At 31.2% G+C, this 12038-nt stretch overlaps 1 protein-coding gene across 2 annotated transcripts; it reads left to right on the top strand.

The window, feature by feature from the left end:
- Nucleotides 1-206: 206 nt before the first annotated feature.
- Nucleotides 207-3886, top strand: LOC107956982 (probable arabinosyltransferase ARAD1). Of its 2 annotated transcripts, none has more exons than XM_041112593.1 (4): nt 207-755; nt 1821-2117; nt 2199-2294; nt 3052-3886. In XM_041112593.1, exons 1-4 carry the CDS (start codon nt 282-284, stop codon nt 3475-3477), a joined length of 1293 nt encoding a protein of 430 aa, XP_040968527.1. In that variant the 5' UTR covers nt 207-281; the 3' UTR covers nt 3478-3886. The 2 variants fall into 2 exon arrangements, with proteins under 2 accessions (XP_040968527.1, XP_040968528.1); XM_041112594.1 differs by having other exon boundaries at nt 2199-2355.
- The last annotated feature ends 8152 nt before the right edge of the window (nt 3887-12038 follow it).

The raw sequence follows: 12038 nt of genomic DNA, 5'->3' as shown, positions 1-12038 counted from the left end.
TTAATAATTTTTAGGTGATTGTATGGTATAATTTCATAACGCGGTTGTGCCACATCATTGGATATTAATAGAATCCAAGTTCAGGGATCAAATTGAAAAAAAGATTGTTAAATTTTAGGACTAATATAAACTAATGGGAAATTTGAAGATCAATTTCAGAAAAAAAAATCTAAATTTAGTAACTAAATGTTGGTTTATATGAAAAAGAAAGGGAAGGAAAACTAAAACCGGAAGAGAATCTCAGTATCTCACTGTATCTCTCCAGCTCCCCTGTTAGAGCAATGTACGTGAAAGTTGCGATTTGTTTAACATTCGCCATTCTCCTTCTGATTTCATGTTCCATCTACGTCGGCACCATTGATGCCAAATCATACTTCTTCCCTTTACTGCAACCGTCGCCGCTTCGTCTCTCGCTATGTGCAACCGACCGTCCCCTCCGTGTTTACATGTACGATCTCCCTAGGAAATTCAACGCCGGCATGATGGACCGTGGGACGTCCCAGGTGGCGGCTCCGGCCACAGTGGAGAATTTCCCTCCCTGGCCTAAAACTTCCGGTTTAAAGAGGCAACATAGCGTGGAGTATTGGCTGATGGCTTCGCTTCTTTACAACGAAGAAGAAGGGAGCGAGGCGATTAGGGTTTCGGGCCCCGAAATGGCGGACGCTTTCTTTGTGCCTTTTTTTTCGTCATTGAGTTTCAATAAGCACGGCCATGTTACAACGGATGCTGAGGCGGATGCGGATCGCCAGTTACAGGTACTTTTTATGTTACTTGGTCGCCGTAATGCATATTTGGCAGTTGCTTTGTCTTCCCCCCTCGCCCCCCTCCCCGGGGAATTTTACTGCAGTTGAACTTTAGGTTTTTCTTTTTTAAATAGTAATGTATGTGATAAATGGTTTACTAGGTGCTTCGAGCTTCAAATATGTTGAATGCCATTTCTTAAGGTGGGGCTAAATGAATCAGTTATGTTAGGTCCTTGCTCAATTCCAATGGATTATATTATTGAAATGATTTCTTCAGTTTTTACTTTAAATCTGCTGACTGTTATTTATCATATTACATGAATAAGCTTCAGTTCAATTTTGGGTACTTTTAGCTATTGATCATATTAATGGAAAAGATGCTTTGTTGGAAATTTGAATCCGAATATGCTAAATGTTATCTCTTAAGGGTGGTTCCATGAATCAACCAAGTTAAGCCCTGGTTCAATTTTGAGTACATTTAGCAATTGATTATGTTAACGGAAATGATGCTTTGCTGGAGCTTTTGACTTTAGGATTAGCATTATGGAATGCTAAAAAGGTTGGGTTTATTTGGGAATTGATTAATAAGATATTGAGATGTTGCTTTCAAACATGCATATAGCCGTACACATAAAAGAACTTAAGTTAATCTTTTGATTATGATGTATCATCCAATCCTTAGCCAAATGGTTCCATTATTGATGATAATGACTACTAAAGAAAAGAGGACCCACTTGTTCTTTTGATATTTTTTGAAGAGTGTAGATTATTTTTCTGTCAATCTTTCTTTTCTATTGTTAAATTAAACATTTATTTGTTGTCTTTTATCATCTGCAAGCAAGCAACGCACAATGATCAGGACCCGGTTTGCTGGAAATATTATCATGCATCTATCATTGCGATTTTGTTATACTAAAAGTACTAATTTGTGCAAGTAATGTGAAGAAATTATTTTCCTCCATTGCTGTGGATGAGTTTCTCTAGTTTGTAGTTCATGCTTTGAGGTTCTCCTCTACCATGTACTGCCACTTTTATCCAATATTTCAATTTTCCAATGTGAATTGCTTCTCGTTTCAGGTTGAATTACTTGAATTCTTGCGACAATCCAAGTATTATCAAAGATCCGGAGGCAGAGACCATGTAATTCCCATGACACATCCAAATGCTTTCCGATTTCTTCGTCAGGAGTTGAATGCATCTATTCTTATTGTTGTAGATTTCGGTCGCTATCCTAGAAATATGTCGAGTCTAAGCAAAGATGTGGTTGCCCCGTATGTACATGTTGTTGATTCCTTCACAGATGATGACCCTCTGGACCCGTATGGGTCTCGAACTACACTTCTTTTCTTCCGGGGAAATACTGTCAGGAAAGATGTACGGTAGTTCATAAGAGACTTGATAAAACTTCAGTTTAATCAATTAATATTGCTCATTCAACATCATTTTCTATTGCAGGAAGGCAAAATTCGAGTCAAATTGGCCAATATCTTGGCTGGTATCGATGATGTTCATTTCGAAAATAGTGTAGGAACTCCAAAAAGCTTTAAAATGGTATGCTACTTATCAATGCCGCACAACGTTTATGTTTTCTTGACATTCAAATCACAAAGTGGTAATCCTTCTTTCCAACTAACATTTTCGGCGGCTTCCTTGTCAATACCTATGTTGCTTCAAATTTTCATTTTTCTTGAAGGACTGTGTCTGTGTCCAAGACCTGTCCAATACATATCTGAACATGGGTATGAGGATATGATCCTTCAAGAATCTTTCAAATACATAAAAATCTTGGAAAGGATTGAGCATGCCTATGTAGGACACATAACTGTGTTTGACACAACCAAGTTCTAGTAACATAGGTCAATACATGTGGTGGCTTTCAACAACCATGAGCACCAAATTTTAGCTGCCTTTCCTGCTACATATACTCACTATTTGGATGTCTTCAACAGTTTAACATGGTCCGATACTTGTAGTTTCTGAGAATAAATTTGTGAAGAAAATCTATTATTGGAAACTTTTTTCGCTATATTGTGTTTACAGACTGCATTACTTGGACTTGAGTGTGAGTGACGAATACGAATATGTCTCTGACATGGGCATGCTTAATCTTTTTCCAAGTTTTTTTCTTGTATTTGGAGGATTCTTGGAAGGGTTACTTAAACATAGGTTGCAGATCCTTTCAAACATTTTCAAAATCTAAAATGAAATAGCCTCTACAAGCTGTAGGGAAAGTTTGCATTTAGTTTAACAATAACTTTTATGCTGTAACTATACTATTCTCTCATTTTTTCTTCTTATTTTTCGTTAGTCTACGAAAGGGATGCGATTGTCGAAGTTCTGTCTGCACCCTGCAGGGGACACACCATCCTCTTGCCGGCTCTTTGATGCTATTGTGAGCCACTGTGTTCCGGTCATTGTCAGTGACAAAATCGAGCTTCCCTATGAGGATGAAATCGATTACACTGAATTCTCGATTTTCTTCTCTATGAAAGAGGCTTTGGAACCAGGTTATTTGATTGATCAGCTACGTCGATTTCCGAAGGATAGATGGATTAATATGTGGATGCGGCTTAAGAATGTTTCTCATCATTATGAATTCCAATACCCTCCAAAGAAGGAAGACGCGGTCAATATGTTATGGAGACAGGTGAAGCACAAGCTTCCTGGGGTTCGGCTAGCTGTTCATAGAAGTAGAAGGTTGAAAGTTCCGGATTGGTGGCGGCGGAAGAGATGATTCTGGGAACCTTTTTATGACACTGTATATTTATGATCTCTTTTGGTTTTTTCATTCATAGTGACATCTCATGGCAGACACAAGAAGCAAAGGTGCTCGGAAATGGCAACCCCAACATCATGGTGCCAGCTTTACTGAGTTAACTGGGTATAGGTTCTGGTTCCAACGTTTCCTCTCTCTTTTCCAGCATTATATAGAGCAAGAGGAAGTCAGTTAAGATCATTCTCAGTTTTCTTATTTCCTGGCAACAGCTAATGTGCAAAAGCTGTTTTAAAAGATGGTATCGGCATGGAGCGTTGGTATCTAAAATCAACGTTCTTCGAATTTGAGTGTGAATATCAGACAGGACTATATATCCGACACGGATGTTTTCATTTTTTTAAGAAAAAAAAAAGGTTTTTTTCACACATATTTTGAGGGTCATATCTCATATTCTTGTGTTGGACACAAATACTTGAAAGGAAAAAAGAAAAGTCAGCAGTATAGTGCAGAAACATACATGTGAGAGGTGGTTTCATATAGGTTCTAGACTTGTACAAGGTTATTCAAAATGGTTTTTGGAACTTGATGAGTTTGGTTAGATCAGTTTATTTGGTATAATTGAATAAATTATTAAAAATTATAAAAATGTATTTAAAAAATAAAAAATAAAAAAATTAACTGGTTTTAAGTCTAATTTAAACGGTTTGTAGGTTAATTGGTCTAATTTTTACTTCTAAACCGATATCTAGGCTAGTTCTCAAGGTAGGTCAATTTACTGTGGGTCTGAAAACTGTGTTATTCAGTGACCTTAGTTCATATACCCTGTGAAACTTAATACTAATACTATTTTTAATCTCTGCCAATAGAAAGAATGAAGGTGTTTTATATATGAGTATAAATTATTTGAAAGGTTACTTTTTAGGTGAATTTCATATTTTTTAAAAGAATTTTATTTAATATTACACTAGATCAATTCTTTTTAACAACATTTAATTTTAATTAGTGTTGATTAATTAAATACAATTAATAGAATATAGAACTATAATATTTATGATTTTTAGAAAGGGTTAAATTAAGGTTTAGGGCTTTAATATTTAGAATTTAAAGTTACGTAAGGTTTTTACTTTTTAGTTTCAATTTGGTCCTCAAGCACATATTCAGATTTCAAAAACCAACCAAAAACAGCAAGGAAGCAACGAAAAGCATTTGAATTCTGAAAACTGACCAAGTGAGAAAAGAAAAGCTCCAAACCTTTTTTTTTTTTTTTGGTAAAGGAAGAAGCAGGAATTAGGAAACACAAAACAGAGTATACCACATCGGATTGAGCCTCAAGCGGGAAGCTCATACATTTGACCCAGATAGGCAGCATTTCCATGAGAGTAAAGTTGGCTTATCCATTTTAGTATTAAAATCTCTCAATATTAGGTCTCATATATATTGATAAAAATTTAGGTCCCTCGGCAGATATGTATTATTATATCATCGAATTATCGATACCAGCAAGCAGGGCGTTTTTATTTTTGGTTAAAAGGTATAATTTTAATTTTAGTCCCTTTTAAATTTTAATATTTCAATTGAATTCTTTTTAACCTCTTTATTAAATGAAAACTTTTCAATGAACATCACATCTATAATAAAGGTAATTACATGTTATTATTTACTATCATGGTAGGTTAGCTCAAATTAAAAGATACACTAGTAATTAAGTTCTAATCAATTTCTAATTAATGATGGGTTAATTAAGAATTAGGGCTAATGTGCCAAAGTTATATATATTAGGATTATTCCATCTTTAGAAAAGAGAGAGCCACGTTAGATTAATTATGTGCTAATTTGGAAGATCAAAACTCCAAGATCCGTAGATTTTAAGAAATCAATGAATTCAAGTACTCTTCTGTCATATTGAATCATTGAGAATGAATTGATTTTCTATTATTTTGGATTGATTTGTTTTTTAGATTTTATAGATATTATATTTCAATTATATATAAGGTTGAATATTTGAATTTCTAGATAATTTTTTTAGGTTTTGTTTAATTATGATTGAATCTTTTTAGGGTTATTTTTAATTTAATTTTCATTCAATGTTGAATTTTCGGATTAATATGAATTTATCATGGCTTTTCACTTTCGGTCAGAAAACCTAAACTATATAAGTGTTGGTTTTAAAAGAAAAATCTGTTAAAAAAAAGTTTTGAATCTCGAAAGAATTAGGGTAAGCTTTAATGGAATTAAAGCCAGACAATTGAATTTCAAATATGAATATATTATTAATGTTTCAACGGTATTACTTTGGTTTTTTTTTAATGCGATACGCGTGTGTATATATATATAAAAGGCTTTGCTTGTGTTATACTTTCATTGTAATTAAACAAACAAGAATCAAATTTGGTTTTGAAGTACATTGAATGCAAGTTGTTTTTTTTTCTTTAGTAGATTATTATATATTTAAAAGAAATCACAAGCATGTATATTTTGAGTATTCATACAGCTTCAGTTATTATTTGTTGATTATCTAGATTCAATTATGCTTCAATCTTCTTTCATTGTTAATCGATAATGAGGAATTAAGTGAACTTATTATTCTAGAATTTTCAAAACTAAGAAAATATGTGCATTTTTAATTTCATGAAAGTTGGTTTGACTTTTATTCTTCAATTGCAATAATATGCGTTCAACTATTAGAATTAATTTTTTTAATTTTGATTATCTATGGTAATATCTTTGAAATTTATGTTTCGAGTATTAGGAATAATAGATTTAGAGTTTGTTATATTGTTATATGGTGGCTATGAGTTTTTATAAGTTGTTGTGCATATGAAAACTTTTATACAATTTGTGATTCTTTTTATATTTAGTAGTTATGAATTTTTTTTAAAAGTATTTGTGCGTATAAAAAAGTTTTATGATGATGTCTTTAGTTATGAATATAAATTTGAGTTTACATGAAATATGTAAGGCAAGCCAGTATTATTTTTCTATTATTATAATTGTGTGTGTATATATTATATGCATATCAATGATTTTGAGGATTAATGCATGATTATAGTTTGTGTGAATATGTGCTTATAACCATTATTCAATAAGATATCTTTTATAGTTTAATTGGTGAAATTAAGTTTTAATGGGTATCTTTGAAGTTGTTAATATTTTTTGCTATGGTTATATATTTAATTTTATGGGTGCTTTGGTGCAAATTCATATCAACTATATACATATTTAAATAATTTGGTTTTAAGTTTGGTTCTATAATCCTAGGTTTTGGCATCTTATGGTTCCAAATATTTGGTTAAATTATAATGATATTATTTATTGTATGAATTGTGGGATATGCCAACTATTATGATTTTGTTTTTGAGATTTATTGGCTTGAAAATATTTTTCAAGTATTCATGTGAATATCTATTTAATAATAAATACAACTTTGGATTTATATTCAATGTAAGTTTTTCTATTTGATTATGAATACATGTACATGCGTGAATTGCTTTGGTATTTTTGTCCATGCCAAAATTATGAATACATGTGCTTGTTAATTATTTGGCTTTGAACCACTACATTATTTCTGTTTAGTTTTTATATATATGATTTTGGAACAAAAAAAAAGAGTCAAAGATCAAGGTTTTTGGTGTTTTATTGTATAATTAAGACAACCTTATTTTGGGTTATTTCGGAGTCTATAAAGTAATAAAAAATAGTTTTGACATTTGACTATTGGGTCAATTTTAAATTTGAATATTGGTATGTTTATATATATTTTAAAATAACTTAATTGAAGCAATGAGTTACCAAAGTGATTTTTTTGTTTTTAAATATAAAAGGTTGTGTGCATGTAACTTAAATTATATTACTATTGATTGGCCCAAATGAAAGGTTAATAATATTACATGTGCAACTATGGTAATAAACATGTGACAATTATTCGGTTTACATGTGAGTAATAAATTGGCCCAAAGGAAGATTTATGGTTCGACATGTTCTTATTGTCAGCATTTGATTATTACACCAATATATCACTTACATGTTAATATTTTGTCCAAAGATAAAATATTAATGGAGTGTCAGATATCTTGAGACGAGGTTTAGCTTTTTTCAAATTATTTTGGTTTAAATTTGAAGTCTTACGTGAGGTTGTTTATGATTTATGATTTATTCAACTATTATTATATTTGCCAACATCATTGTATGTTATTTTGGGATAAATATATATATACTATTATCTTTTAATTTGATTGAAAGATGAAATTAAGAGAAATATTTTAAAATACATAAATTCAGATTTTGGCTTTAGGTTTAATTAAGGATGTCTAATATTTTAAATAGATTAGTTGAAACAAAATACCGCCAAAGTGACCTCTTTTGTGTAGATTAGTTTATTTAAAATATCAAGATGATTAAATGTTTTTGTAATTCATGCTTTTATTAATTGACCCAAAGGTAAGTTAATATTTGGCAAAATTTCAACGACATCTGTGGTGATAAATGTGTGACAATTATAAGGTACTTTATGTGAGTAATATGTTAGTCCGAAGATTAATTCATTGTTTGACATAATTTATTGCCAATGTTTGATTGTTACAAGAGTACCGCTTACTGTTAATATTACTGTCCAAAAACTTGATATTAATGTTGTGTTTGGCATCTTGAGATGGGATTAGCCATTATCCTGAATCTATTGTTTACTTATGAATATTGATGTCGGCTTATTTTTATTTATTTATTGTTGTATATTCAACTAATTCATCTTCTACTGCCACTATATCTGTTAATATAAATTCTATACCCATACTTAATAGAACTAATTTCAATGAATGGAAAAGGCATTTACTTATAGTGCTTGGCTGTATGAACATAGATATTGCACTAAAGGAAGAACAACCCGTATCTCTCACTGCGAAAAACACCCCTTATGTTAAAGGGATTTTGAGAGGTGTGATCATTCAGATTGCATGAGTCTAATGACCATGAAGCACAAAATTTCAGAAGTCTTTAGGGGCACAAAATCTGAAAAGATTACTCAGGCCAAGGTTTCCTTGACGAAATTGAAAAACGTTTTGCTAAAAACGATAAGGTCTAAATGATATCATTTCTGACTTCTTTGATGTCTATAAAGTATAAGGGTCAAGGAAATTCTGAGTGACTTAAAGGCTATGAGTTTTATAATCCCACAATTAGAAACATTTTTGAGACAAGAATTGCAACATTCTTTTAAGATGTTGAGTTTGGAAGGTGCTTTTAAGAAGGACTTGAATTCTAACTCAATTCCTACTATAACTTTTGATAGTGTTTAGGTTCTCATACCTATCATTGATTAAGAAGTGAATCTAGAACCACAATAAGACAATGTTGAATAACTTCCTATTCAAGATGAGGTAATTGTTCAAAAAAAAAACAAACTCAACAACCTCAAGAACAAATGTCATTGAAACTGTCTACTAGAGAAAGGGTTATAATAGCTTTAGTGGAATATTTTGACCTTAAGCTGCATTAGATGAATATTAAGTTAATGTTTTCTTAATGGTAACATTGATCATACATTTATATGGTGTAACTAGAAAACTTTGTGTCTGATGATGCAAAGTTAATGATTTGCAAATTAAAGAACTTCATCTATGGGTTTAAACATACTTCTCGTCAATAGTATTACAAATTTTACCAAATGATTATCTCATTCGATTTAGAGATGAATTTTATCGATAATTGTATATACCATAAGTTTAGTGGAAGTAAGGTTCTATATTTGGTTTTATATGTTAATGGCATTAAGGTTTTATATTTGGTTTTATATGTTAATGACATACTGCTTGTCAATAATAAGTATAGTCTCAATCAATACCCAAGAATGATTTTGAGATTACAAAAATGCAGTCTAATGTATGTTCAGGTTTGTATACATTGAAATATCGCATACATTATTGGATATTAGGCAGATATTTTAAACAACCCTAGTTTGGACCATTGAATAGCATCTAAGAGGGTTATAAGGTATTTTCAGAGGAAAAAAGATTACATGCTCACATATCGAAAGTCTAATCATTTAGATATCATCAAGTATACTGATTTCGATTTTAATGGAATATGGTTACAAGATTTTGTTACTAAGGTTCAAATTGTGAAAACAAATTGTAGTCTTTTATTCCAATAGCAACAGGAGCACATCAAAGTCAAAATACATAGACTTTAAGTTCCTGATTGTTAAAGTAGAAGTTTAGAGTGGTTAGGTACCTATAAAGCATATTAGGACAAACTCCATAATTGTGGATCCGCTTACTAAGGGACTACACCTAAGATTTTATAAGATCACACTGCTCATATGGGTGTAATGTCATTTAAAGATATTTGGTTTTAGTGGGAATTTATATTTTTAAATGCTTTTATGTTATAGACACATTTTCACTTATTTTAGTTTATGGATATTAAGTTTATTTTCTGCAGAAATAAAGTTTATTTGGTTTATTTACACTCTGATTTTGATAAGATTTTATCTCACTAAGGTTTAAGAAGGACCAGTTGGAAATAGACATGTTTAGATCATATTGCATGTAATTTCCATGCTACATATCCATACTTGATCTATGTCATTTGGTTGTGTTAATATATGTGATTAGGGATGGATTTAGTTACTATATATGTAATGAGGCCTTGGTTCTATGTTAACATAATTAATGGATGAGATTGTTCGGAATATCTTTTGGATATGATAGAAAAATTTTGAGCTTATAAGGTTATATAACGATATGTAATTATAAAGGAATTAGTATATATATGTGGTCCAAATGGGAGATTGTTGGAAAATATGAACATCACATATGTAATAATGATAATTACATGTTATTATTTACTATAATGATAGGTTAGCCCAAATTAAAAGTGATCTAATTTGGTTAAGGTTTATTGGGTTTTAATTATTAAATAAAGTATAAGTCAAATATGTGTAGATACTTTAGTAATTAAGTTTTAATAAATTTTTAATTAATGATGGGCTAATTAGGAATTAGCGCTAATGTGCCAAAGCTATATATATTAGGGTTATGGTCTCCAAATTACACACAAGCTAACTTTTCCAATATCCTATCTTTAGATTACTTGTGTACTAATTTGAAAGATCAAAACCCAAAATCCGTAGATTTTAAAGAGAGAGTTACATTCTTTAGATTACTTGTGTGCTAATTTGGGAAATCAAAACCCAAAGATCCATCAATTTCAAGAAATCGATGAATTCAGGTACGCTCTTCCATCTAGTTTTGTTCTTTATTTATTCTTAATGGTTAAACGGGATAGATCCTGATTTACAGTTTTAATTTTATATTAAATATTATTTACTGTTGTAACATTTCTCTCAACTTTTTGTTTGTGGATGTTAAAATCGAATTCCGTATGCTAGATGCCACCTCTTAATTCACATAAATCCTTATTTTTCTCTTCTTATTTTGGCATAACCAAAATAAAATAAAATAAAAACGAGAGGCGAAAATTCCCTGGATTGGAGTGGGTGGGGGACTCTATATTCTGATATTCAGAAACATGTTTTCCATAAAACTTAATTGTATTTGTAGTCAATTTTTACTGATTTTTTTTTAAATTTCTTTTCAGTGTTTTTCTTTGGGGGGTTCATTATTTATATAATTTAACGTGAGTTGATGAGTATACTTCTCTTAGTATAAAATGAAACGAGATAGGAATGTTGGTGGGTGTAATGTTTCAGAAAGAAGGGTAGTGGAAGGCATACATTGGTAAGGATTGTAGATCATGGCTGATTGGAACCATCCTTAGAAACGATGCCCTTCTACAGGTATCTTATCTCATTCTTTTCTTTTTAACATTCACATTCACATTCACATTTATATTTGATATACTTACGTTAAAATTAAGTATGACAATGAAATGGGATGGAAGCGGATATTACTAAATTCATTATCTTTCCTCAATTGTCACACTTTATTCTGTCATCTATCTCGCTCCACTATAGATATATAATCTTGCTACACATTTGAAATATTATTGAATTGCAGTACATCCTGGAAACAAGTGCCTATCCCAAAGAGCATGAGCAATTGAAGGAATTAAGAGAGGCCAGCGCTCTCAAGTACAAAGATTTGTAAGCTTATAAACTCCTTATTTCTTAAATTAAATATGGGAGCGTCATGAATGTGGGTATTGATGAAGCACAGTTTCTATGGATGCTGTTGAAGATAATGAATGCCAAGAAAACAGTGGAAATTGCAGTATTCACCGGCTACTCCCTTCTTGCATTGCCTGAGGATGGCAAGGTAACATCATATCACATGATTTTCAATATTATTTGAGATTAAAGTGGATGTGTTTTTGGCAGGTATAATCGCAATAGATCCAGACAAAGAAGCATACGAGATTAGATTAAATTCATCCCTTCAGATGCTTTCTTAGTTTTACATCATCTCCTTCATAATGTAAGTATTTTGAATATTTTATATGACAACAAGTTTTGGGGGAGCAGAACTCAAAATTTACCATTTTATTATCTTAAGAGAATTGAGGATATTTGAAATTTCATACCCCTTAAATATAATCCATATATGCATCAACTTAATTACTTTTTC

This window comes from Gossypium hirsutum, chromosome A05 (assembly GCF_007990345.1).
Source record: "Gossypium hirsutum isolate 1008001.06 chromosome A05, Gossypium_hirsutum_v2.1, whole genome shotgun sequence".
NCBI classification, from domain to species: Eukaryota; Viridiplantae; Streptophyta; class Magnoliopsida; order Malvales; family Malvaceae; genus Gossypium; species Gossypium hirsutum.
Note: the sequence above shows the minus strand (reverse complement) of the source record. Positions and strands in the feature narration are given on the sequence as shown.

What these genes read in the sequence shown, in the direction of transcription:
- LOC107956982 (XM_041112593.1), top strand. Translation starts at nt 282, where the DNA reads ATGTACGTGAAAGTTGCGATTTGTTTAACATTCGCCATTCTCCTTCTG. An exon ending in ATGCGGATCGCCAGTTACAG is followed by an intron (nt 756 to 1,820) that starts GTACTTTTTATG and finishes TTCTCGTTTCAG; the next exon opens with GTTGAATTACTTGAATTCTT. An exon ending in CTCCAAAAAGCTTTAAAATG is followed by an intron (nt 2,295 to 3,051) that starts GTATGCTACTTA and finishes ATTTTTCGTTAG; the next exon opens with TCTACGAAAGGGATGCGATT.